Source organism: Fonsecaea monophora (genome assembly GCF_001642475.1).
Source record: "Fonsecaea monophora strain CBS 269.37 chromosome Unknown Scaff27, whole genome shotgun sequence".
NCBI classification, from domain to species: domain Eukaryota; kingdom Fungi; phylum Ascomycota; class Eurotiomycetes; order Chaetothyriales; family Herpotrichiellaceae; genus Fonsecaea; species Fonsecaea monophora.
The window spans coordinates 275,644-301,300 of record NW_019173958.1 but is presented as its reverse complement, the minus strand read 5'-3'; the positions used below and the strand labels follow the sequence as shown (position 1 = coordinate 301,300).

The 25,657-nt window shown below is 52.7% G+C and overlaps 12 protein-coding genes across 12 annotated transcripts; 8 read left to right on the top strand and 4 right to left on the bottom strand.

The window, feature by feature from the left end:
- Positions 1-879: 879 nt before the first annotated feature.
- Positions 880-1,518, top strand: AYO21_04737 (hypothetical protein; the record flags this gene model as incomplete). Its single annotated transcript, XM_022654709.1, has 2 exons — positions 880-1,159; positions 1,226-1,518. The coding sequence occupies 2 exons, from the start codon at positions 880-882 to the stop codon at positions 1,516-1,518; spliced, it is 573 nt and encodes a 190-aa protein (XP_022513076.1).
- Positions 1,519-3,267: 1,749 nt separating this feature from the next.
- AYO21_04736 (hypothetical protein) lies at positions 3,268-4,892 on the top strand (the record flags this gene model as incomplete). Its single annotated transcript, XM_022654708.1, has 2 exons — positions 3,268-3,892; positions 3,964-4,892. 2 exons carry the CDS (start codon positions 3,268-3,270, stop codon positions 4,890-4,892), a joined length of 1,554 nt encoding a protein of 517 aa, XP_022513075.1.
- A 907-nt stretch (positions 4,893-5,799) lies between these two features.
- Positions 5,800-7,599, top strand: AYO21_04735 (hypothetical protein; the record flags this gene model as incomplete). The annotated part of the gene is made up of 1 exon (XM_022654707.1): positions 5,800-7,599. The coding sequence occupies one exon, from the start codon at positions 5,800-5,802 to the stop codon at positions 7,597-7,599; it is 1,800 nt and encodes a 599-aa protein (XP_022513074.1).
- Positions 7,600-7,643: 44 nt separating this feature from the next.
- Positions 7,644-9,081, bottom strand: AYO21_04734 (hypothetical protein; the record flags this gene model as incomplete). Its single annotated transcript, XM_022654706.1, has 3 exons — positions 7,644-8,626; positions 8,684-8,868; positions 8,939-9,081. The coding sequence occupies 3 exons, from the start codon at positions 9,079-9,081 to the stop codon at positions 7,644-7,646; spliced, it is 1,311 nt and encodes a 436-aa protein (XP_022513073.1).
- A 524-nt stretch (positions 9,082-9,605) lies between these two features.
- AYO21_04733 (hypothetical protein) lies at positions 9,606-10,622 on the top strand (the record flags this gene model as incomplete). Its single annotated transcript, XM_022654705.1, has 1 exon — positions 9,606-10,622. One exon carries the CDS (start codon positions 9,606-9,608, stop codon positions 10,620-10,622), a length of 1,017 nt encoding a protein of 338 aa, XP_022513072.1.
- Positions 10,623-11,174: 552 nt separating this feature from the next.
- AYO21_04732 (hypothetical protein) lies at positions 11,175-13,703 on the top strand (the record flags this gene model as incomplete). Its single annotated transcript, XM_022654704.1, has 1 exon — positions 11,175-13,703. The coding sequence occupies one exon, from the start codon at positions 11,175-11,177 to the stop codon at positions 13,701-13,703; it is 2,529 nt and encodes an 842-aa protein (XP_022513071.1).
- Positions 13,704-14,115: 412 nt separating this feature from the next.
- Positions 14,116-14,904, bottom strand: AYO21_04731 (hypothetical protein; the record flags this gene model as incomplete). The annotated part of the gene is made up of 1 exon (XM_022654703.1): positions 14,116-14,904. The coding sequence occupies one exon, from the start codon at positions 14,902-14,904 to the stop codon at positions 14,116-14,118; it is 789 nt and encodes a 262-aa protein (XP_022513070.1).
- A 1,756-nt stretch (positions 14,905-16,660) lies between these two features.
- Positions 16,661-18,240, top strand: AYO21_04730 (hypothetical protein; the record flags this gene model as incomplete). Its single annotated transcript, XM_022654702.1, has 5 exons — positions 16,661-16,835; positions 16,890-17,167; positions 17,220-17,375; positions 17,456-17,751; positions 17,820-18,240. 5 exons carry the CDS (start codon positions 16,661-16,663, stop codon positions 18,238-18,240), a joined length of 1,326 nt encoding a protein of 441 aa, XP_022513069.1.
- A 702-nt stretch (positions 18,241-18,942) lies between these two features.
- AYO21_04729 (hypothetical protein) lies at positions 18,943-20,160 on the top strand (the record flags this gene model as incomplete). Its single annotated transcript, XM_022654701.1, has 1 exon — positions 18,943-20,160. The coding sequence occupies one exon, from the start codon at positions 18,943-18,945 to the stop codon at positions 20,158-20,160; it is 1,218 nt and encodes a 405-aa protein (XP_022513068.1).
- Positions 20,161-20,717: 557 nt separating this feature from the next.
- Positions 20,718-21,902, top strand: AYO21_04728 (hypothetical protein; the record flags this gene model as incomplete). The annotated part of the gene is made up of 1 exon (XM_022654700.1): positions 20,718-21,902. The coding sequence occupies one exon, from the start codon at positions 20,718-20,720 to the stop codon at positions 21,900-21,902; it is 1,185 nt and encodes a 394-aa protein (XP_022513067.1).
- An 86-nt stretch (positions 21,903-21,988) lies between these two features.
- AYO21_04727 (hypothetical protein) lies at positions 21,989-22,568 on the bottom strand (the record flags this gene model as incomplete). The annotated part of the gene is made up of 2 exons (XM_022654699.1): positions 21,989-22,150; positions 22,287-22,568. 2 exons carry the CDS (start codon positions 22,566-22,568, stop codon positions 21,989-21,991), a joined length of 444 nt encoding a protein of 147 aa, XP_022513066.1.
- A 1,476-nt stretch (positions 22,569-24,044) lies between these two features.
- On the bottom strand, positions 24,045-25,220 carry AYO21_04726 (hypothetical protein; the record flags this gene model as incomplete). Its single annotated transcript, XM_022654698.1, has 1 exon — positions 24,045-25,220. One exon carries the CDS (start codon positions 25,218-25,220, stop codon positions 24,045-24,047), a length of 1,176 nt encoding a protein of 391 aa, XP_022513065.1.
- Between the last annotated feature and the right edge of the window lie 437 nt (positions 25,221-25,657).

Here is a 25,657-nt window from a genome sequence, read left to right as displayed (position 1 = left end):
TTGAGCATTAGCCGGGCTGGATCACACTCTGCATGAACAAGAGCTCTGTTCCAGGTCATGGGAGACACAACCCAATCCTAGCGAGTCGGGTATCACTGAAGAACCAGCTTCTCAGTGCGCAGTGAGTAAAGCTTTGCGGCAGCGACTGACTCGGCGCAGTAGGAAACGTCCGCGTGGGATTTTGGGACTGCTGCGGACTCCATTTGCGCTGAGATGTACTCGATCTTCTCCTGTGCGTCCTTTGTCGTCTTTGATCGTGCTCGGTGGTCTTTCCAATGCTTCCATCCTGAGTAGATACGCTGACAGCGGAGGCGAGGTGGTACAGGGTTAAACGGGTACCCACTGACGGCCAAACATTGCACACTAGAATCCTTCATTCACAAGTTCACTAGTCCATCGCCATCATAGTTTGCTCACCACTACCTCCCACTGTTCCTGGAACCAGCCCATCAATGTCGCTCACGGAATCATCTTCCCATTAGGTCTTCTACCAAAACAGAGTCGCGACCCGTGGATAGCTGCGTCCGCCATAACCAGCGCTGTGGTCGATTCTGCCCAATCGCTGGAGTGGCTGCCGTCCATCCAGGCACCCGACTAGAGCGGAAAGTGAATGTGCACACTGACACTCAGGCTGACCAATCTGCTGGCACCCCAAAGGAATCCGGTGATGATACTCTATCGCTATACTTGTCGCTTCAGTATGAGTGGGATAATTGCTCTACCAGTTTTGCCGAGCGTAGAAAATGGACAACGCGCCTGAAAGACCAACATGGGCGACGATTTGTCAAGGAATTCTTTGACAGGGTGGATAGGAGCCTGGATCGGAGCCTGTGGACTGTCGAGAACATATCCGACAAAGAATTCGCCGCTTGTCTGCGGATGGCCGACTGGAGTGCGAACAATGAGGCGTTGCGCAAGGTGAACTCACGGCTTTGGAGCCAATATCTCTCCGTCAAGCCAGATTTTGATCTCGGACGCTATCAGGGCATTCCACTGGCCTTGCGCCTCAACGGCCGAGTCCTAGGTCCTCTAGAGACAGAACTGAGTGTCCGAGAGTTCTACGACATCACAGCGATCAATGCCGGCCCCTTGTTCGGGATACGATATAAAGCAGGCGAGAATGGCTCAGAAGACCAGGCTTTCCTAATCGTCCCATTAGGTAAGTGTGGAATCCAAGCTGTCTATAAGCCACCTGCGGGTTGTGGATTCCACTGACACAATCTAGGCAACATATTTTCGGCTCGAGAACAAAGTGCCGGTGCTATCCACCGTTGGGATGACACGGGCTTCGTCTGGTTGGTAGAAATCACCAGCACTGGGGTGGCAACTGACCACTACCTGCTTTGCCTCATGGAAAATCACAGCCATGACGGAGAAGCAGAGAAAGACAACCCGGATGAATCCATTCCAAGATTTTGTAACGCGCAGAAGCCTTTTACTCTCGCTAGGGTGTCTGAAGCGGTGCTATCTGATTTGGAAACACCACTAGGCCGCCCCGACCGCAAAAAATCACTATAAAGCCGTTGTCCAAGTTTAAGCTAGAGATTGTGGAAACCGGTCTGAGAGGAGAGTGGTCCGATGGTCACCCGCCAATTCCGTTATTCGTTCCATCTCCTGAACGAGAAATGGGAAAGAAGGTTGACCAGCGAAGGCTGCCTGTTTGACGAATAGCGAGAGGAACATGGGCGTTTCTGGCTCAAAACATGTACGAGCTGCTGGTCTGTCCGGTAGTAGTCATTTATGGGCGTTGGAGGTTTGGCTGGCTATCTACCGCCAGCCATTGCCCGCTTACCTCCACCAAGACTCAAAAGTATGCTTGGGTCCGTGCCATTTTGGGTTCACGCTATTTTCAGTGGTTCTAAACCAAGTCATCTTGAAAGAAGCTCTCTTGACGGTATTGACATGCCCGATCTACGCAGCAGTGTTGAATATTTAATCTGCCCCACGACCACGGTCTGCGAATGTTCGATTCTATCTCTTCCTAGCCATATCCTCGATGTTGCAGATATTGAGGGGGTTCGAATTATGGTAGTATCACTTTTGACTTGGGATCTCCAGCATCACCTGACGCTCTTGCTTCTAGCTCTTGTCTGCGTGCACGACTCGTCACGTGGATGCTGTATCCTGCCGAGATAAAGGTTTCTTTGTTAGAATATTCCTGTGTTGGCATTGCCTTGTCGATCATTTGAAACGTGATATGGTGGAATATAGCAGCGGCACGAGGGAGTGAAGGCGACTTGGCATGGAATGATCGGTGCGATCTCCATCACCCGTAGAGTCAGCGCTGGGATGGCACCGTGAAGAGCTAGCCGCAAAGCCGATAGACAAGGACGTTTTCGCAGTTTAGGTGAAGAGTTATGACAGGGTGTTTTAAGGTTCATTCGGTGCAAGTCTTATGTACATCACCAGTACATGTATTGTTCGTGCGAGTTCGTGGTTGCTTGGTGCTCGTCGTGTTGGCCAAATCTTGGCAGATGCGTGACTTTCCGTCAAGGTCCCGACTCCATGGAACTGGGAATCGTCAGACGCAGCTTGTGGCGCCTCTCGCTCAATCAGATTCTTACACGACTTCTTGTTGACGGCACACATGTTCTCCATCGAATGCACATCCTACACCCTCCCAGAACCCTCAGAGTCAATCGATCCCATCAGCGGCTCCGCATTTTTCCAGCATCTCTAGTTCGCCATTCCACGAACTGCCGCCTGCAGCGTGCACACCTGCATGAAGTGCAGTAGTCCCCTGTGCGTGCGTGACGGTCGAATGAGGTTCAGCAGGCCATATCAGTGAAGACGGACGAAAGACCTCGGTCGCAGCTTGTGGGCTGCCCTGCGCATACACACTCAATTCCTGTTGGCCCTGTGGGCATTCTTCGCCCTCATCCCTCCGTTGACTGCTAACTCGATTCAGTGATGACGCTCTCACACGAGGCGTCAGGGAGATGCCACGTATTTCAATCATCGAACCCTTTGGCCCGATCCTCAGACCATGCAGGATATTCGAGGAGCTGTACCGAGAAAACCATGAATCAACAGCCAACCGCATTCTATGTCCTCGTGTGGGATCATCCCTGAAGCATCTGCATGCATGGAGAAGAGAGTGGAGGGTGACGATAGGTGGGTAGGCTGGTCTCGTGGAGTTCGACTCGGGTGAGGTAACTTCAAGGTACATGCTTGTATTCATTCAGCGCCTATTCGTTCTCTTCTCTTTGTGTAACCCTCCCTCACACAGTCCCTCCCCTCGTGAACCAGTGCTACGTATACAACAAAATGCTGTTATCACCCCTGTTGTCGAAGGACAACATTATATTTGGGCTCCAACTCTTCATTCCGAGCATCATTGCCTATGTCTTTGCGTGCGCCGTCTACAATCGCTACTTCCACCCATTGAGGGATATCCCCGGACCATTTTGGGCTTCAATCACCAGTCTCTGGTACTTTCGAGCCGTGCGAAATGGTCGGGGTCAAGACTACCAACTCCCGATCCACAAGAAATATGGCTACCTTGTCCGGCTTGCCCCAAATCAGGTTTCAGTCGCCGACGCCTCGGCCGTCGACACTATATACGGTCCCAAATATGAATTTACCAAGGGCGACTTTTACAACAATTTCCTGACGCACATTTCCAAACGCAAGGATAGTTTCGCCGAACGGGATGAGGCAGCTCACACATGGCGACGACGGACAGTGGCGCACCTGTACACTCAAGCTGCTGTGCTCGAGTACGAGCCGTGCGTGGACAGGGTAATCGCCCTCTTCCGCAAGCAGATGGATCACTTTGCCGACACTGGAGAAGTCTTCGACGTGTCCGTTTGGATCCGCAAGTACACCTTTGATATCATTGGCGAGATCTTTTACGGGCGAGAAGGTGGTTTTGGTTTCATCAGAGACAACAGTAAGTTCCCAGTCTCGTCTCGAAGGAGTAAACATGACCACCCTAGTCCAGCATTGACATATACATTCTAGTCGACTATAACAATTGGTGTCATTTGATGGACGTCATGCCCAACCCTGCTGCGGCATTGAACAATATACCGTGGGGTTTCCGAAATCTGTACTTTCTATCCCAGATGATCTATCCCGCGACACGCGCGGGAGCAAAGGGTTTCTTCACTGTGATTGACCAATCCCACGCAGCGGTGAAGCAGCGTCTGGACGACATGGCCGAGGGGAAGCCGTACAACCGAAACGACGTGCTCAGCAAACTCATCGACATCGCCAACGACCCCAAGAACGACTTTGGCATCCTCGACGTCACCACAGAACTCTGGGCCATGATCTGGGCGGGTTCCGACACCACGTACATTGCGCTGACGGCCATCTTCTACTACCTGCACAAAAACCCGCCGACTCTGGCCAAAGTGCGCGCCGAGATCGAAGAGGCTTTTGCCAATGGTACCCTCAAGTACCCCGTGCGGTACAACGACGCCATCAAGCTGCCCTACCTCCACGCGGTGGTGCGCGAGGCGATGCGCATGCACGGGTCACTGGGCACGGGCCTGCCGCGGGTCGTGCCGTACCCGGGGGTGGAGATCTGCGGGCGCTTCTTTCCCGGCGGCACGACGGTCATGATGAACGCCAACGCGGTGCACTTTGACAAGGCCGTCTTCGGCGCCGACGCCGAACAGTTCATCCCGGAGCGCTGGTTCCGCGACGGCGAGAAGGCGGCCGCCCACATGGAACGCCACATGATCCATTTCGGGTACGGCAAACGCATCTGCATCGGCAAGCACATCACCACCACCGAAATGTACAAGCTGCTCCCGGCCATCCTGCGCGACTACGACTTTGATCTCCAGATGGACGGCAAGGAGTGGTCCGTCTGGCAGGGCTGGTTCCACCAGCCAAAGGACGTCATGGTCACCGTCCGCAGGAGGCACAGCGATCAGGTGTGAGCGCACGCGAGAGATTTGGTCAACAGGACTCAAGGCCCCCCGGGTCCCCGGGGGAGCGGTGGTGGTGGTTGGTGGTTTGGAGTGAGATGTTTTGTGTGTGTGTGAGAGAGAGACAGAGAGAGGAAACAGACACCAAGTGAGTACATATCCAAATAATGGAATTAATGACCCTCTGCCCTTGTTTTCTTTGATTTTCTGCAGTGTTTGTCCCCACTGCCGCCGCTCTTTTACACTCGTCAAAGCTTTCCGAAATCCAGGCAAACTCTTGCTGCCCAATCTCTCTCAGCCTTGCCCGACTAGGAGTTGCGGTGAAGACGCACCCCTGGTATACCCCTGAACCTGCGTTACAACCCGCAGCGGATTCGTTCCCACCAGACTCCCTTTGGTCAAACGCCGAGATGGATGAATCCGGCCAGGAAAAAAAAAAATGAAGTTGGAAGACCTCGTAATCCAATGTCCCCCGCCACAGACCGAGAACTGCCGAGTTAATGTTTCGCCCTCTGCCATGCCTGTTCCATTTCCCCGGATGGGCGCTTATGCATTCCAGCTGAAACTTTCCAGCCAATAGCACGTCTCTACGTACTCAGACGCCTTTTCGTGGCTGTGCGAAACTCCCTGCAAAGGTCGCGGTACCGAATACACACATCTGTGACTTGCAATCCGTGCTGTGTGCCTGGACCTTGATGCACCGCCTGTTGGTTTCGACACGCACCCACTTCCGCCCATATCTTCTCACTCTAGCTCCTGCTCCTTTTCTTTGCTTCTCTTCCACCATATTCTCATCATCTGCCTTCATCAGTGACGCGCCGATCATTATAATACCCCGGAAAATTTCGCCGCTTGCCAACGTCGTCCAGGTTTACAAATTATTTGTCCTTCCACCTCTTAGGCTCCAAAGCGGTTGAAAATGTATTCTTATAGTACTGGAAACCCATTGTCACATCGTCGAACTAGACCTCTGGCGGACGCGGAACCACGCTCCATTCCTGAGACATATAAAGAGCCTCGCAGCTCCATTCCAGTGCGGCCAGAGTTTTCTCTGGATGTTGCAGGAGATCGGATAGCGAGCGCAAAATCAACGAGCTACACGCTAGTAAGTGGTGAGCCTAGGAGCCGTCGAGATACCATTCCTCGGACATCTCCCAACAATAGTGCATCACCACCGTCGCGTCTGGGTTGGAGCTCTGGAGCTTGCTGTGAGCCAGGCTTCGCAAATGAAGACAAGGAGCTTCCACTGCCTGTCCCGGAAGAAGAGGCTGTAGCCCAAGCCTCTTCGAGTGATTTCGAAAAGAGCATTCCCTCACAGTCTTACCCCGGCCAAGGCCTATCTACTCGAACATCGGCTATGGGTTCGTGCTCCACCCTGGTCGACCAAGATGGTTGGCATCAGGGAGTCCTGGAGGGGATGACCGGAAGCGTCAACGACGGCTGTAAGCAAGGAGAAGCTGCTCGCTGCACCAGATCGACATCAACGCGATCACTGCACGTCGCAACGCGCCGACTGCCCATCAGAGGAACTCGGGTCACATCACCATTGTTGTTCGCCTTCAACGCGACCAACGGAGGTGATAGTGACAGGGCTAGCTCACCACTGTTATACCAGGACCTCAATTTCTTCGGCGACTATGATGGGAGGGATGAAACCATGGGGACCCATGAAGGCGTCAAAGGTGGCAGAGAATCCTTTACTCTCCCTTCAACAACGCCCCAGGAGATGGACATTGCATCCTCCGGAGAGGAATCATTTGTATTCAACTCTCAGTCCCCGCCATCCTTCGACATGGGAAGTCAGCAAAAAATCGAAGACCTCGTTTTAGAGATCGGGCAAGACTTGATACGAGAGTTCGTCTCCTACCGAGGAGGGATGGCCGTACACACTCCTCAGAGCTCGCAAGAATCACCCACAAGCTCCAACGGTGGAATCCAGGCCACCTCGGGGTCTTGTTCATCGAACAAGCAGGTGAACAATGTGTCAGGGTCGTCCGGGAAGAACAAACGCCGAAAAGTCGACGGCGATGATGAGTCAAGAAAGCCACAGAGACCGCGCATCGAGAGCCCCATCCTGGAAGATCTTGATGCAGAAGGTCTTCTTGCCTGTCCCTATGCGAAATATGATCCAAATAGATATTCGGAAATGAACCCCAATTTGCATGAAAAGGCGTATCGTCGATGTCGAAGTGTATGCTTGACAAGCATCCCCCGACTGAAGCAGCATCTTTACCGGGTCCATCGGCGGCCTGAATATTTTTGTTCGTCCTGCTATACCGAATTCGAGTCAGAAAGCGACGGCGAGCTTCACGCGCGGGCAAGGCCAGCTTGTGATCTGAAAGACTGTCCCTTTGAAGAGAAGATGACCCACGAGCAGTATAAAGCAGTCAAGCGCAGGAAGATGCGCAAAGACACCACGTCGGTGTGGTATGGAATCTTCGACATACTCTTTCCCGATGCGCAACGTCCAGGCACCCCATATGTTGAGGATGCAAATTCCCCGCCCATAAGGCAATATGTCCGAGATTACAACGTCTATCTCGAAGCCCATCTACCCCAGAGGTTGTCTGAAAGAATGGGTGGTCCTCTCTTTGGCGGGGATCCCATGATGTTTCAATGGCTTGTCAATATGGCCCTCGAGGAGACATTGCCAACGGTCCTGCGGGAGTTGCATGATACATACCAAACACTGGGATCTGTGGAAGGCGCCAAGGTCTAATCCAGTTGACCGAATGGAATGTGCACCAGGCAATCGAGGGCAATTCATGGCTTCCGGAAATAGTTCGCAAGCGTGTTTTTCTGTGGACTCTTTTCGACGGTCTTGACCTTTTTTGCTTTCGGCTCATCCGCATCATCACTGTTCTTCTGCGGCTTTTCACCAATTTTAAGCAGGGCCATCAGCTCCTCGAAGGCTTCAGCAGGCACAATCCCACCGCTGGCTTCTTTGTGGCCTCTAGCGAAGCTCTCTCCAAGCCTAGCTTTGAGGCCGTCGGATGACAGATCTGCAGCAGCTTTCAAGCTGTCAATGATATTGACAGGTGGATCTCTTGACCTTGCGCATCGGGCGATACGACAAGAGAAGTTGACCATCCCAGGGAGATAACCTGAATTTGCGCAAAGGACTATTTCCAAAGATTTGGAGTTCAGATATCCGGCCCACCGAGTGGCAATGACTGGATGCACCTGCGCAGGTGTGTTGATCCGCAGAACAGCGATTCGTCCATCAGGGCTGAATTTTGGAGGTGTGTGTGTGTTCAACTCTACCTCCGTATTGATCTCGGCACGTGCGCTCTGGAGTCGTCCATTGCTTAACAGGTCTTTGGGATCCTTTGATGCAAGAAGAGCTGTCCACGCGGTGATAACGTCATATTTCGCGGTTCGCCTGGGTGCGTTGACAAGCGAGGTTGCATCATTGATAGATTTTTTGGTGAACAATTTGAATGCCTCTTTCATGTCTGGGAACGGAGGAGACCACTTCAAGGTATTTCCAAGATCACCATGCGTGCCGATACAAGCGAGATAGGCACAGGAGGAAGATATGTTGGGTGCTAGAATCTTACAGATCTCGTAAGTGAGGAGAGACGATGTTGCGACCGGCGGATAATGGCAGGCTGAGACCACCTGAGCACCTTCAGGGAAATGATCACTCAAATGATGGTCAATGATCAGAGATTTCGTGTAGTGTAGATCAACCACGGGTGGTGCTGCTATTGATCCCTGATCGAGGACAACTACATATGCCGGATCTTGATCAATGGTGTCAGGGTATGCATTAAATCAATGAGGTTCGGTTCTTCACTTACTTTTCGCAGCCATGGCTTCACGCTCCGACTGGGCATGGATGGTGGAACCCTTCTGAACCAGGTGGACATCGATCAAGGACGGATCAAGGCCGAGGTCCGTCAGCGTTCGATGTAGGATGACACCTGATGAGAGGCCGTCGGCGTCTTTGTCGGGAACAATGAGTGCTTTCTTGCCACTTGCTGCACTGCTTTAGTTAGCATTGCCATTTACGAGTTCAAGGTTGGACAAGGAGTCTGTGGCAAGGTCGGTCACACCATTCTTTTATGAAGGCTCTTGCCTCCTCCATAGCAGCCTCCGGAGCAGGCCAGATGGGTTTTCCGGACTCATCGCGCCGTGGCTCAACATCGCAGTAATCTGGAAGTTTGGGATGAGCTTTGGCGGCGGCAGATCGCTTCATTCCGCGCCTAGCATCGGATGGTTGCAGACAGCGGGTGCGAGGAAGACAGGGTGTTGGGTATTTGTACAATGATAGCAATACAGAAGTTTGACACGAGGCACGAATCAGATCGAGACTGAAGACCTTGTGGGGGATCGTGTTCAACAGCATCCAGGCTCAATCGAGACTAGAATGGATGGCAAGATTGAGGAGAAAGAGAACTGCGACCTGCGACCAGCGACCAGGTGACCCTGCGCGGTCCATGACGTCCATGATTGATAAGTTTTTGTCTGACAGGCAATTTCTCCCACGTGCGCGCTTCGAGACCTCGGATTGATCTGTCTGACAGTAGCGCGGCTCGTGAATGAGTCAGCAGTCAAGGCAACCTCGACGACACCCTATTACATGTCTTTGTGATCTTGTCTCGTGCTTCTCGTCCTATTCATGTATCATTCCTCCTGATATCTGGGGAGAGGTTTATAGAATGTTAACAGGTCTGAGCGCCGGCGGCGTGTTGTATCCGAGTACTATCTGAAGCCTGCTCGATGGCATCCGCCTGGTTACCTCCCTTGTTGCTCCTTCTCTTCTGCCTAGGCGGCCAGTCAATCCCTGCTCACCTCCGCACTGCACATCGATCAATACGCTCCTACGCGGCAATCGGGGACTCTTATGCTTCAGGAGCAGGAGCAGGTACCCCTGGATGGCCACCGTATGCGGATTTTCGGTGTGGCCGTTATTCTGACGCATATCCCATCCAAGTCGCCAACAACTCCCTGATCAACATCGACAAAGCTAAATTCAAGCATCTTGCATGCGGTGGTCTGACTAGTACGGTCATCCTGCGAGATCAAGTCCCGTATATCGGCGACTCGGACCTTGTTACCCTGACAGCCAGTGGAAATGATGTCAACTTCTTTGTGGTTTTGAATGAGTGCGTTTATCATTGGCAGCCATCGATAGGTTGTGAAGCCCAGCTTGTCAAGGCCAGAGAGATCATCGAGACCACTGCGCTTCTCAACCTGGAGAATATCATCTCTGGGGCCGTTCAGCATCTGAAACCTGGCGCACTCCTGATCGTTACTGGCTATGCCAGGTTTTTTAATGAAGACACCGATTATTGTGACACTGCAACTTTCAGCCAAACCAGACCGTTGGACTACCTGACGAAGACCAAGAGAAGGGAACTCAACCAATTAGTGATGATGTTAAACGATGTGATCAAAGCAACGACAGAGCTTCATGGCGCTGTTTATCTGGACATCGACGGTGCTTTTGATGGCCATCGATTTTGTGAGCCTGGGGTTGAAGAACCAGAGATTGATCGAAGCGACACTTGGTTCTTCAATATGCCACCACCTGATATTACACTCTCCCTCGTTGGGTCCGCGTCTCAAGAGTTTTTGGGTGATGACGAGGGCATGCCAGACCCTCAAGTCGTTCCTGAATGGCCACAGATAAAAAAGTGGAGAGTCTTCCACCCCACCGGACCAGGCCATCATGGTATATCAGAGGTGGTAGTGAGAGAAATCCTGCGCCGCTCGAGCCCAGATCGCCGTGAGTAGGCATGCAGATCTGAGGGATAGTGAAGCCTTTTTGTTCTTTTCTTGCGGGCATCTTGTGGGATATGCGGGTGTCTGTACCAAGATGTATTGCCGGGTTTTGTACTTATTCAATCGACATTTTGTTTGCTTCTGTTTTTGTAGTCTTTGTTTAGAGTGATGTTGATATCTACGAGGTACAGTACCACTTCCTGGCAATATCCAGTGCAATGAGTGGCTTGGCGGCCAGGCGGGTCTGACTTGGCACTGGGAATCCGCCATGACGTTATTAGCAACAAACTCGGGGAACGCGTCTTTACACGCGACACCAACTAAATCCGCTGGAACACCCACACCTCACAAAACTCGAGCATACAACACACATACCTACACCCACCCACCCGCAGACAGCACCCACACGCAAGTTAACGATCACAGTTGGATATTGATCATTACTCTATAGGACATGCTTCCAATAACGACATCACCTATCATGTTTTTCTGATTCCTCCTCGTAATGCCCCGGAATACAACTGCCAAACACCGACCAGTCTTGCTCGCGACTCAAGTCCTGCCATGTACCTCCCGCGTCCCTTGATCTCACAGCTCTACACAAACCTCATCCGCTCCCACCACCCACTCTCTCCTCCTGTCCTGCTACTGGTTGCCCTCGAACCTGATTCGTTATGCGCGTGTCGCATCCTCACGGCGCTTCTCAAGCGCGACTACATCCCTCACAAAATACAGCCGGTCTCGGGATATTCAGACCTGTCCAGAGCTGGCGAAGAACTGGTGCGGCCCATGAAAACCACCGAAGGTGGTAGTGGTGGACTGGTCATTTGTCTCGGTGTTGGAGGCCTAGTTGACCTGGGAGCTCTTCTAGGCCTGGAGGACGAAGAGTCGAATGAGACCATGTGTGGGGTTGAAGTATGGGTTCTGGATGCAAGAAGACCATATAACCTGGACAACGTCTTTGGCGGGCAGCCGATTGAGGCGCCATCAGGCGACGTCGTCAACGAGCTGAGACCACGCGTGCGTGGGGTGGAGAAGGGTTGCATTCAAAAGTCTTACAAGCCCGGAAAGGGCGGTATTATTGTCTTCGATGATGGAGATATTGCAGGCGACCTGGAAACGGAAAGAAACGCGTATTGTGCACTAGCTGAAATGCCTCAAGTCGACGGAGATGACAGTGACGGTGACGACGAACAGGAAGAGGACGATGAAACTCAAGACAGTGCCTCGTCGAGAAAACGAAAATCCTGGTCTGACCGCGATAACGAAGACGAGGACAGCGAAGAAGATGAAGAGAGGCCACGCCAACGGCGGAGGAGCAACTCGGGATCATCTATCGCGTCACCCCGAAGCAGGAGTCCTTCGTCCTCCCAGCCAGTATCCCCAGTGTCCAAAGCACAATCGCCGAAACCGCAAACAGCAGTACAGCTACGTCGACGGTTACGAAAGTTACGGGAAGAACATGAAACGGTGCTCCGGCAATACAACAGTCTGGGCACTTCTTACTCTGAGCCAGTGTCTACACTAGCTTATTCTCTGGCATCAGATCTAGGACGCGAAGATAACGACATCTTGTGGCTTGCCATCATTGGTGTCACATCACTCGAGCTGTCTGGCCACACATCTACTGGCCTAGGAACATCCGTCTCGAGAACAGTGACCGTCTCGCATGAGCACCATAGAGGATGGCGGACTACACGATCTTCTCAGACATATGCTCTTCTCCGCGACGAGGTCAGACGCTTGAATCCCCCACCTGCAGACCAATCGCCTTCAATATCTCCTAGTAGTGGTAGCACAGGTTCACCTAGCGACACGTCCATTCGACTGACACCAGACCCGCGGTTTCTCTTGTTGAGGCATTGGTCTCTGTACGACAGCATGCTGCATTCGCCTTATCTTGCGTCTCGATTACATGTCTGGAACGAGTCCGGCATCAAGCGACTTCACAAACTCCTTGCGAAGATGGGGGTATCCTTGACCCAGTGCAAACAGACATATACCCACATGGACATGGATTTGAAGAAGACTCTCCGGGACCGCCTGCTGAAATATGCTGGTGTTTATGGTCTTGACGATCTTGTGCCCTCCGGGTCCGGGCGAGCAGCATACGAACAAGAAGGATGGGGTTTCATCCGCTCTTGGGGCTGGAAAGCCCAACTCTCTGCCGTCGACGTGGGCGTCATTCTAGGAGCAATACTCGATGTCGGCACAAACAACACCCCCACATCCTCGGCAGTGTCGACTTCATCGACATCATATGCGGCGTCTTCGCAACAAACGAACGCCGCCGATGACATCCCGGAGCGTTCAGAAACGCTTCTGCCACGCTTCTTCGCTGCGTACGACGCTCTCGCACCAAACCACCCTACTCATCTCATCGCCGCCATTCCAGCAGCGCAGCATCTGCTACGATCAATCCTCCGCACAGGCTCTTCCTTGCTTATGAAACACCAGATCCGCCATTTGCGTGCGTTTCGTATGGGCGTTGTCAAAGAAGGACCTGACTTGGTACTTTTTGCGAACAGTCCCGGGGCATTGGTAAAATTAGCGTTATGGGTCGGTGAGGCGATTGCGGTGAGTGAGCGGGACAAAACCGGCACAGAACCACCAACCCCATTGGTCCTTGCAGCTTTGGACGAGGCAAGAGGGACGTATGTTGTTGTAGGCACGGGCGGAGGGATCGGTGGCGGTGAAGATATCGAAAGTAGAAAGGAGAAGGAGGAGCGCAAAAAGAAAAGGGAAGAAGAAAGGGAGAAAAAGAGAAAGATCAGAGAAGAGAAGAGAGCCGCACGGAATGCCCAAAGAGAACTACTCGGCGACGACTCTGATGCGGATGAAGATGAGACAGAATCCGAATCGGAGCCTGATTCGGAATCGGATGACGAGCAAGAAGACGAGGCTGAACAAGAAAGGAAACGGAAGAGAGGATACGGCCACAATCGTTTTGGTATTGCTTTTCAAGAAGTTGTCGAGGAGACTAATGCACGCGTCAAGATTGATTCGTTTGATCACTGCATTGTCGAGGTGAAGAAGGAGGACCTTGCGGGGTTTTTGGAAGGTTTAAGTCTGAAGGCTGTTGTTGGACGGTGATATACGGCAATACAGGATGTGGTTGTGGACGTCAACCGAGTACATTGGAGGGTATGAGGGTACACACCTTGGTTTAGGCCTCCGTTCTTTGAGCATGTATGGCAAGTTTGATGGCTCATGTTACGACCTCGGATGGGGATGAAAGATGATGATTTGCAGAGTGCTTTGCTGGGGGGAGCTCTTAAGATGGAAAAGGTGAAGCCCGGGTGCTTTTTTGAATGCTCGACGCGAGTTTGTTGGATTTCTCTCTGCATGGCGATGGGGGACCCTGTCTCAAGGTACATAGTCATACAAGGCGCGTGAGGGATACAATCTGTTTAGGTTGCGAAAGAAATGGTCATGACATCCCCTTGGAAGGCTGGCTGTTCCCTCTGTTGAATTATGCTCCCTTATCGTCTCCTCTCTTACAGTCCTAGCCGCCATTGATCGAAGGGCCTAGCAGGTCCGTGACAGTCCCTACCCTCCACCCTCGTCTCGTCATTTCTGGCAGGACTATTCTCAGCATGGGCGCCGTCCACGCTCGGTCATGAACGACGATAGTGGCGCCTGGCGTTAGACTGCTCAGGATATGCCACGCGTTCAACCTCGGCCACGGAATCTGGGCGTCCCAGGGATAGACGCTGCCCAGAATCAGCCGGTGGTTTAGATGCGGCTGTGCCAGGAGGGCGAGCATTTTGGTGGTGAAGAAGCCGCTGCCGGGCCGGAAATATCTGGGCTGTTTCTGCTGCTGCGTCACAGCAGGCGCCCCGGCATCTGCGTCTGCCGTGGCGCTGGTGGTGGCGTAGATCTCCGCAATCTGCCTCTCTACCGTTTCGATCTGTCGCGTAAGCTCTGCGGCCGGAACGCGCACCGACATCTCGTCGAACATGGCGTGGTTGGCCAACTCGTGACCGTCCCGGAGCAATTCCCTAAGAAGGTCCTCGCGCCCCGGAATGTGTGACCCGATGAGGAAGAACGTGGCCGTGACACCGTGGGCCTTGAGGAGGCGCTGGATCCCTCGCGTGTGCGACGAGGGTCCATCGTCGATGGTGAGGGCCACGATCTTTTTGGTCGTGGGGACGTGGAACAGCACGGTCGGGTAGCGCTTCTGGACCCAACATATTAGCCAATCTGGTGGTTTGTAGAGCATGCAGACCAGGGACAAGATTGCAAGACCGAAGACGGTCAAGATGATGGTGATGATGATGGCGAGTTTCGTCATCGAGAAAGAGAGAGAGAAGGACGATCCACGTTGAGGTTAGTAGTTTATGTCACTTTGTTTGGGAAGTCATTGACAGACCCAACAAGAGTGGATTATAGCCACTTTGGTCCCTGGACGGGCACTGGATATTATTACAGTGGGTTAGATTGATGGATACAAAGAGTAAGCAAGTTGACCAGTTGGCGATATTGGTGTTGGTGTTGGTGTTCGTGGTGATGGTGGCGTTGGGCGACAAGGCTGAATGTTGCCCAAATCGGGTATTCAAGCACAGATGGCTCCTCAAAAGGGGCATTGTCCTTCCAGACAAGATGAAGAAAACTGGTTCTGTGCATCCATCGTTCATTATAGGGCTGTAGTAGGAGCCTTACTGCGTCGTCTACTCGTATATTGATATAATCTAGTTGTGCGGAGCATGTTTTGATGATGATTTTCCAAACGCCTCAATTTCCTTTCCTTGTTCTGTCGCCATGATCGTCTTCCACCCTCTATTACTGGTGTATGTCGGCTCAAAAGGGGCAACCTTCTCGAATGCAGCGAGGAGCTGCCACCCCCAGCATGATCAGCAACGGCTGGCTTGTCATGGCGCACGGGTAAACAAGGTGCGGCGCTCAGATCAATCAGTACCTGCAGAGATGGGGGTGAAAAGAGACCACAGACGCCTCATTTGTACGGAGTACGAGTATTACATATTTACTGTCAACGACAATCGAGATACCGAGGACTCATTATTGTTGTTTCCTTCTTCGCCCGCAAATAATGAAGCTGATATCGCCGAAGGCGAAATTGCAAGTCCTCGCCAAACGCTGGAAGGTTTTCAGGTACAAAACTCTCGGGAAAAGCGAGATTTCTCTTTGCCTAGCACATCAACGGGGCCAGTTCTGTCGATCGTCCTTTCTTTTACCTTTACTTTTTGTGGCAATGATTCAATTGTCTTTGAATATCCTGTGCTGGAGACGAACACGGTGAACGCGTACGGAAACACTGCGTTGGGCACGGCGACTTTCCACGCCCACGAGTGGAAGGATTCAGACTATTCATCAAAAGTTGTCAGGTTGACTTTGTTCTACTGCATGGTTTTGGCTTGTCACCTGGAACCCTTCAACGGCCACTTGGACGCCACCAAGCTGCATGGCGCTGCGCCGGCGGGAAATCATCCAGTATTATGTCGACACCATCGATGGTGCCTTGCAGGACGGGCACTAGTCCATCAGCTGAAACACGGGCTAAGAAGGACATTCTGGACAGGGATTTCATGGGCAGTAGGGCCTCAGCAACAAACAAACCTCCTGCATGAATGGCGTCCTTACTCGGTACAGAGAAGAGTCTCGTCTCGGTCAGATCCCTTGCTCGTTGGCCCCCGATATTCTCAAGCATCCATCACATCGGCACTTCCCCTCCGTACGAGGAATCAAATTCGTCGTCAGGCCCCCTCGTTTGTCTGCCCACCATTCCCAACGCTGTAAGCGAAAACCTTAACCCATGTTCTCCCTCTTTGGCATCTCCTTAGCCCTCGAACCATTCGGGCGTTGTCTTGCGTCTCAAACAATCTCCTGAAGACCGCGTCTCAAGAGTATCGGCAGCAACACGGCTCACCTATGGAGCTCCGTCGTGGAGCCTACGAACTGGCGTGGCCATGCGTGGCCGTCAAATAATAAAGGTCTCCATCCTCATTCGAGCCCACTTCATATATCCATGCCGCTGGCGTTTTCCGTAGAGTCATGTTTCTTGCCCTCTGCCAGTGCTCTGCAAATGTACCATGATGATGCTGCTCCGGGTAGCATACGCCACGCTGAGCCTGGTGGCCTGTTGTTTTGCGGCCAGTCAAGATGTTCTCACCATCTTGCAGCAACAGTCTGGGATTTCCACCTTCGTCGGACTCTTGGAGCAGTTTACAGATCTGGTCGATACTTTGAATCAAGGGACATTCAGTGGTTTGAAGACCCGGACCTCTCGTTGTTCATGATCCAGACTAAGTCGTCTCGCAGTTCTCATTCCCAATGATCAAGCTCTGGCCGCCTTTGGTGATGAGAATCCAGACTTGGCCAACAATACCGATGCCGTCCGGGCGTTGCTCGAATACCACATCGTCCATGGAACTCATCCGTCGGCCTCGTTTGGCCTACAGCCACTATTTGTGCCTACCCTGCTGACCCATCCCAACTACACCAATGTCACGGGCGGCCAGGTGGTGGAATTGACTGCCCTGAACAATCAGCCCGCGGTCGTGAGTGGGGTGAAGGCCGAATCTCATGTCGTCGAGGCTGTAGGTTGTTTCGATACCCAATATCAATCGACGACGATGCTGACTGACCAAGGACATCTTCTATCTGGGAGGCCTCATCCACATAATCGACTCGGTGCTCACAATTCCGCTGTCATTTCCGGCAACCGCCACAAAGGTCGGATTGACGGATCTGGTGGCGTTGATGAGCATAGGAGGCTTCCTCAAGCCCAGTTCGCCCGCAGTCGAGGTAAGTGACCGGGTGCCAGGTTGCTAACGAGGCGCCATCGCCTCTGAAAACGGCCCGTATAGGCTAACAAGGACGTCTAGATTGTGAACTCGCTGTCGGATCTCACCATCTTTGCGCCCAATTCGACGAGATTCTCGGCTGGATTCACTGGATGGGATGGTCTCTCGCAAACCGACCTCTACTCCATCTTGGAATACAGCATCTCTCAAGGCCCGGTGATATACTCGTCGGAGTTCAAGAACAACACCAAGATTCCCACGCTGGAGAAGATATCCGCTTCCATGACCGAGGTGGATAGTCAGTTCTATGTCGACGCGGCTCTCATTAAGGCGAGGGACTATCTCACCTCTAATGGCGTGTTGCAGATACTTGACAGGTGAGAACCAGGTCCGATCCACATACCTGCGATTTGCAAAGGTCTAACTACTGGTGCTTTGTGTCTAGCCCTCTCAACCCCAATACTACGGGACAAGCGCCTCTCACCACCGCTCCTCCATCTACTAAACCTGCGTCCAAGGGACTCAGCACAGCTGCTGGTGCGGGCATCGGCATCGGCATCGGCGCCCTGATCCTTGGAGGAGCCTTGATTGTCGCATTATACATTCGAACGAGACGCCGTCGACGGCTGGTAGAAATGGCAGGAGGAAACCCGAGGGACCCTCCTCCGAGATATGAGCTGGAAACGAAAGCGCTCGACGCGACAAGTGCCAATGTGAGGGACGCCCCCAGAACTCAAGTCTTCGAGATCCAGGCGCCACCGAAGCCGCCCTCTCCTTACGAAATCGACGGCAACGAGAGGAGTCGGATCAGTGTGACCATCCAAGGCACACCTCCGCGACACCTGGGATTCCAGGCTCGCTACTAGCAAACATAACCTCTCTCGCCGGGAGGAAGCAAGTTTTCATTGTGCGCGAAAGGGGACGCTTAATGACAGTTATGTTCAAGCCTGGCACGAGATAAAGCCTGTGAGCTTGCCATCATCATGACCATTCTTTCACACCCCATGTCCTTTGTTGGTTTTGACGGGCGCTTTCTCAGTGGAGAGAAGGAACCCAGCACCCCTGTATTAACAAGACGAAAGAGCCATTGTGTGAGCAAAAAACCAGTCACCTGGCTTGTTGACATCAACACTACCTACCACAGATACCCTGAGTTATTGGAACAAAAAGTTTGTCTTTGCAAAAACCTGGTCATTTCGCCGCATCCTCGAGGGGATTGCAATTCTGTTTCTTGCTTTGTTTTGCCCCCAGATTGTCTTGAGCCGCTTTGTTTCAATTTTCATTCACAATCACATCCTTGACCGTTGTTGAATCTACTGCCCTGTCTGTGGGTCATTCAAGTGCCGTGGCGTCCTCTGTCAGTAATATAAGTGAGTGAAATTGGACCTGTTTCATTTCACTTCACAACGCCCCAACTCTCTGCCTCTGCCTCTGCTCTGCCATAAGAGCCTTCAGACTTCCCTTGATCGGTTCATCCTCTTTTCAAAAATCTCCTCAATCTCTTGAGAAGCTGTCCTCTTCAACCTTGTCAGCAGTGCTTGATGGATAGAGCAGACCAACCTGCGGTCATGGACCCCAAACCCGCCGAGCCACCCATTCATCGTCCTAAACAACTCACGGATTTGCCGAATGAGATCCTCGCTCACATCTGTGAATATCTCTTGTTCGATCATGGCTCCAGACCGACGCTGTTCCAAGCTGGTGAGGACAAGAGGACCCTAATTCCCGCAAAAGTTGAAGCCATGTGGAAGTTTAAAGGTGTCGAAGGGCTCGAGGGCGATACGGAGCGATTCGCAGACTCCGTCCGCCGGAATCCAAATCAATATTTTACGAACTTCAGGCCTGAATTTGCATGGGCGGCCCCATCCGTTCCCAAGGAGCGACGAAGCACTGGCCTTGCGGGCCTTGCAGCCTCGTGCAGACGATTCCACAGCCACGTCCAGAGACTCCCCGAGAAGCATGTCTTCACCATGACAGTCAATTTCCACGGCTTGACATTTGAGAACCTGCGAAATGCATCGCCTACACAGACTTTCAGAAATGGGTCCTTAAACGGTGGTCGCCCAGTGATGGCCTCGCTAGAAGGGCCTATGCTTGTCTATATACCAAAAATGCAACTTCCCGGAAATACCGCGTTCGGTGCCTTCACAACGGCGTTCAAGAACATGAGGCATCTGAACATACACGTGGAGTTATACGGACCTGGGGAAAAAAAGAAGCTGGAACTTTACCTCGAGCAGATTGGCCAATTCCTCATCTTTCAGGCCGGCTCTCACCGCTCCTTGTCAACGCTGGATATCATTGTGCACGTGGATTACCGCATCCCCGCTAGTAGTAGTACTGGTTCTCGGGATGCGAGTGCATTCAGAGACTCGATGAATACCAAGATCCCATGGAGGTTTCGGCTGCCCAGCAGCGCAGCGGACTGGGTTTATGAGACTTGTGGCGGTATACGTGACTTTGTCAGAGCTATGCACAAAGTCCAAACCGTACACAACACGAGCCCGGAATCCACCGGACCGGGCAGGGAGGGCACGCGGGCTCCCTTCAAGCTGCGGCTGTTCCTTCGCGGTCACCACAAGGATCACATGGTGGGAGTCGATGAGACGCGATATCCGATAGAGATGCCGTTGGAATCCTTCGAGACGCTCTGTGGATGTCTTCAAGACTGGCTTTTCTCTGGCTACCCCACAGCAGAGAATCGAATCATCGACCGACAAGGCTGCATCGCTGAACTCGGATTTTCCTTCGAAGTGGCACCTCCCTATGACAGATTGAAGTTTTGAACGGCGCGGAATGTGTAGTGAAGACCAAAGAGGCAAGTGTTTGAAGATAGGGTGAAACGGCTGCTAAATAGACGACACTGTAAGGATCGCTGACAGCATTTGTTGGTGTGCCAGGTTTATCAGGGGGTGGTGTCTTGGGGTGGCCCTACCACGCAAGTCTACGCGTTGGAGATAGCAGAGCAAGTGTGGTGGTGCTTTCATAGTGATCGCTGCTTTTCATAATGCATCCATCCATGGACTTTTACGCATAGATCAATCGAGTTCTCTCTGTCTCTCTCTTTCTCTCTAGATATGACCAAAAAGGGGTTCGGAACAAAGATTTTCCGACACGACACCCTGGCCGCCCCCCAGACATTCCATTGTTGCTGCTTACCAACTCTTCCCCAATCCACATTGCGAGATTTACCTCCCGTATGGTGATCCTGAAATAGGAAAAGGGGAGAGGGGACTGGGATGCCATCCTTTCATCGTCATCCTTCTCCTTCTGCCTCGACAGTCTCTACGTAAAAAGACGCACTGTTTCGCTCGAGGGCGAGAGGCTTGACCACACGCCCCTCATGAAGCCGATACCTTCACTATGGGCGCTCTTCGCCCTCGTCGCGCTCACCTGTGCCGCTCATACCTCCAACTGGGCTGTGCTGGTGTCGACCTCCCGTTTCTGGTTCAACTACCGCCACTTGGCCAACACGCTCTCGCTCTACCGCACGGTCAAGCGCCTCGGCATCCCCGACTCTCAAATCCTCCTCCTCCTCCCGGACGACATGGCGTGCAACCCGCGAAACGCCTTCTCCGGGACCGTCTACTCCAACGCGGACCGCCGCATGGACCTGTACGGCGAGAACGTCGAGGTCGACTACCGCGGCTACGAGGTCACGGTGGAGAACTTTATCCGCCTGCTGACGGACCGCTGGGAGGAGGGCGTCCCGGCGAGCAAGAGACTGCAGACGGACGAGGGCAGCAATATCCTCATCTACATGACGGGCCACGGGGGCAGCGAGTTCCTCAAGTTCCAGGACAGCGAGGAGATTTCGAGCTGGGACCTGGCCGACGCCTTTTCGCAGATGAGGGAGAAGAAGCGGTACAACGAGATGCTCTTCATGATCGACACGTGTCAGGCCAACACGCTCTACCGGCAGTTTTACGCCGAGGGCATCATCGCGACGGGCTCGTCCGAGGAAGACGAGAGTTCCTACTCCCACCACGCCGATAACGATGTCGGCGTCGCGGTCATTGACCGCTGGACATACTACGTTTTGGAGTTTTTGGAGACGCAGGTCACGGGCCCGACGTCGGACAAGACACTGGGTGATCTGTTCGACAGCTACGATGTGCAGAAGATTCATTCGAACCCTGGCGTGAGGTGGGATTTGTTCCCCGGGGGAGAGCAGGCTGGGAGGAGTCGTAGGGTTGTTGATTTCTTCGGGAATGTTCAGAGCGTGGAGGTCCAGGGTAATAATTCGGGCATCGAGAGCCTGAAAGACGACATTGAAGGTCTGAAACGACTGGTGCAGGAGTACGAGGCTTTTGCGGTCGCGCAGGAGAATAACGCGACATCTATGGCTGATGCTTTGCAACGAAGAACAAGCACCAACAGCACGACGAAAAGGAGCCCGACAAAGCAACGACATACTGTCGGAAGCTTGAAAGTCACAGAAAATACGCAGTGGGCTCGACAAGTTGCCGGCGTGACCGTTCTTTCCGCGCTCACAGCACTCTGGTATTTTGCTCCGAAGCTCGTGTGAGGAAAGCTCTGCAGGATATGTCCCTCGAAATGATATCTCGTCACCAATATGCACATACGACATGCCGGAAATCATGACTGCTCGGCTCAATATGGGATAGCCTTGTTCTTCTCCGACCACATCTTCTCTGCCTCCGAGGATGGAGGTGGAGGATCCAGTCCCTGAACTCTCCAAAGATCACGGGGCGTCTCATAGATGTGCAGCTCCCACTCCAACTCGGACCTGTCGATGATGAAGGGCTTCAGGACCTGTACGGCTCTGTTATTACATGCCGCTCGAGGAAAATCAAGTCAAGGTGGCAGACAAGCGAAGAACTCTGAGGTGGACTCTTTTCACTTCGAGATCTGTCCGCAGAGGTTTGGCGCAAGTGAACAGGGTACACACCTCGTTGATCCGATCCATCCACGCTTTCCTCCTGGCTTTCCCCTCCTCGGTCTCGGGTCCCATCATCACCCTGGCAATCTGCTCAACGGCTATTCTTACAAAGTTGTTTTTCGATTCGCCTCCCACGAAGACGCCCTTCTCGTCTACATCAATGAATAAGACGACGACGTAGAAGGGTGGGAGGCCAACGGAGACATAGAGGTCAGTGAGGGCTTTTGCGATAGCCTCTCTTTGGGAGGTGTTGAAGATTGACGGATGGGAGAAGATGCGCCAGAGAGGCATGGTGACTCGTTATTTCGTGGAGGAGTGTATGAGAAATGGTGTTCGATCGTACTTCACCAGGTACCTGTAGGGGTGTATTGATATTTCCGGGCCGTGAGAGAAGAAGAGAGTATTTCATGTGCCTGCCAAAGAGAGAGATGAGGCGCTATATATGTATGTATGCGTCTGGGTCATCATCCCATCCCATCCCATGACGCGGACCCAAGTCCATCCGACAAAGATTCGGCCTTTGCGAAGGCAATACAACACAACACAACATTGCAGCACCTAGGTAGTAGGTAGTATCCACCATACACATCCCTGCACCTCCCGCCCACGGACCACATTGGGAAAGAATGGCCATCGATGACTTTGGCTAGTAGCGAGTAAACTAAACTACACAAGGCTGGTGCCGCTAGAGCTGAGATGGCGATTGGATCTTTACTTAATTGCCTAGTAGGTAATTTGATCCAGCTGTCCTAGCATTCAGATGGAGTTCATTGCGTGCCTACCTGGTATTTCCATCGCATTGTCTTGCTCTGTCATGTCCATCTCTACGCAGCCCCGTCCATCTAACCCACCGTGCCGTGTCCTCGCGTCTCATCTCATGTGATATCATCTCATCCTGCATCGTCGGGGGGAGTGCATTTGCCGGGGAGGCGGATGGCACAAGGTGGGAAAAAGGATTACTCAACACAACCAAAGCACGGAAACGCCCTGCACTTGACTTGTAGAGCTGTAGAGGAAGAGGGGGAGAGAGAGGATGTCATTGATTACTATCATGTTATATCCCATCTCATTCCGCCGCTCCAGCGAGAACACGACTGCGTCCGCCTCATGCAAGAGAAGGAATATTAATCACTGACCAGACAAAGTACTATGTCTGATGTATGATGTATGGCTGCACGCCTCGGCGCTGATGTTGAGACAAGTCACAGGACGGTAGGGCTCTCTCGAGTCGGGTAGTCGACCGTTAGTTCCCTGGACTGACTGGCTGTTGTGACTTTGTAAAGTTCGATTCGGGGTTTCAGCTTCGAACGGCCCTTCTACTGTACCTGGATGACTCTGTCAGAAAACGTCACCTTGAGATGTGGTTGAAGGCGCCGTATCTGTCTGCTTCTGTGTCGTACTGACGAGGCGAGCAAGGTGAGCAAGTGAATTCGGCAGTTGCAGGTAAGGAGCCCCGGATCTTAAAGTGCCATACGCGCAACAATGTGCTTCACTCTCCGTAGGCGTGGTGGTCCTGCCCTGCCCTCACATATTCTTGGCTCTTTTCGCCATGTTGCAGTCGTGAAGAACGCAATAGTCGACAGTGGTCGCGAGGAGGATAGTTTTGGACAGACAGAGCCTGGGCCTAAATCGCTGTGAGGAGCTGGTTCGTCGCTGTGTACAACAACAACCATCCAGCAGGCATCAATCGCCTCGATCCTGAAAGTCAATGACCGCACCGAACCAGCAAGGCGACCTGACCCTTCACAATGCGAATAACTCCTCTGTTCAACCCTTCCTTCTCGACTTCTTGTCTGCCCGCTGCTGCAAGATTCTCCTCCTCTTTTCAAAACTCTCACCGATGGGTATGCCACTGGTACCATCGGACCTGGGTCCATCCTGAGTGTCTCTCCTTCTCTTCGCTCTTCGGTCAAGCACGCTAGATCCCTCGCCTTTCGCTCTGCCCGCGACGCTCCTGTGAATACGATCGCCCAATCCACCTAGGCCGGTCCAGTCTTCACCTCCGAACAGATCTCTCTTGTCCATCTCGCCTCGCAGCCTTGCCTTTCTTTTCTCAGCTTTGCTCTCCGCAGGTAATCGGACGAAATTCCGCTCTTCGTATTCGATCCTTTCTCGCTCCTTGTCACGCTCTTTCGACGACATAGCCCCACGTCCGTGCTTGACAATAGTGTTGTTTGAACCGATCGATGGTTGCGCGCGTGGCGCCGTGGACAGTTCCTCGTCGATGTATTCGTCCAGGAGCTGCGACTTGCGTTTTCTCGCGGGGACATCGCGGTCGCGTTGTGAAGGAGGCTCCGGCATTGCAGTGGGTGTTATACGTGGAGGCTTGTATGCGCCAGTGGTCGTTGATCGCGACTTGACGATTTGATCTTCCTTCTTGCTTGTATCTACATTCTTCAGGAGTGCAGCAGGCCTTGGTCCCACGGACATGTCGCCCTCGGTGTAATTGTTTTCAACAGCGTCGTCCTCCGAGGACTCTTCCGAGCCCGATTCAAACTCGTCTGAGACATTGCCATTTTCATTGCGTGTCTTCTTGGAGGGCCGTTTCTGTGACTCTTGATCCACCCCCTTCTTCTGTGCACTCCTGCGAGCAGCCTCTTCAGCCGCCCGCACGACCTTGTCGATCTGGTATTTCAATTTGCTCTCCAGAGGACGGACGCCCCGTTCCAGATACACCCGCAAGTCGACCAGGTGTTTGGTGACTTCCGAGACTAGGTCAATAGACGAATCTTCCGCCGCGAGGCCATTGCGCAGCTTTATGATGACCAAAAAGGCCAGATTTTGAATGTACGAGAGGAGGAGGTCGTTCTTGATGTCGAGGAGGGATATCCCGTCTGCGGGTGGTAGCAGCTGCTGCTCCGACTCTGGAAGTGCGGATGCAGCAGACTGCATGGCAGCAGTCAAAGTAGACAGCATCGAGCCGACATTCAACTCTGCCGTCATATTGAATAATCGCTTGTTGACTCACCTATTCACAACGAAACTCAGCGGCTCGAAAAAAAAAGTTTTGCGGAGTATCCGTGTCACGTGGCGATAAGATAAGCCAGACCAACTCCGCAGCCTTGCGAGGAAAACCGCCTCACATCTCTCCCTTTCAACTCTACAAGCCTGTTACTACATAATATGAAAGCCACCAGAAACTATATTCGCAGGGATCGAGTCCTTGGGTAGAATAATGTCCGAATTCGACCACACGCCCATACATTCCCGCTCCGGCTGAATAATCCGCGTTCCGGCCGTTTGAGCTCTGCGCCGCCTCAAACCCATCTCCCTCTTGCTCAAGAAATCCAAGTCGCCGTACCATTTCCTTTCGCAAAATGAAAACTAACGGATTCGCAAGGCGGCTGCAGCCCAGCAAGTGGGTATCGAGCAGGATCTTC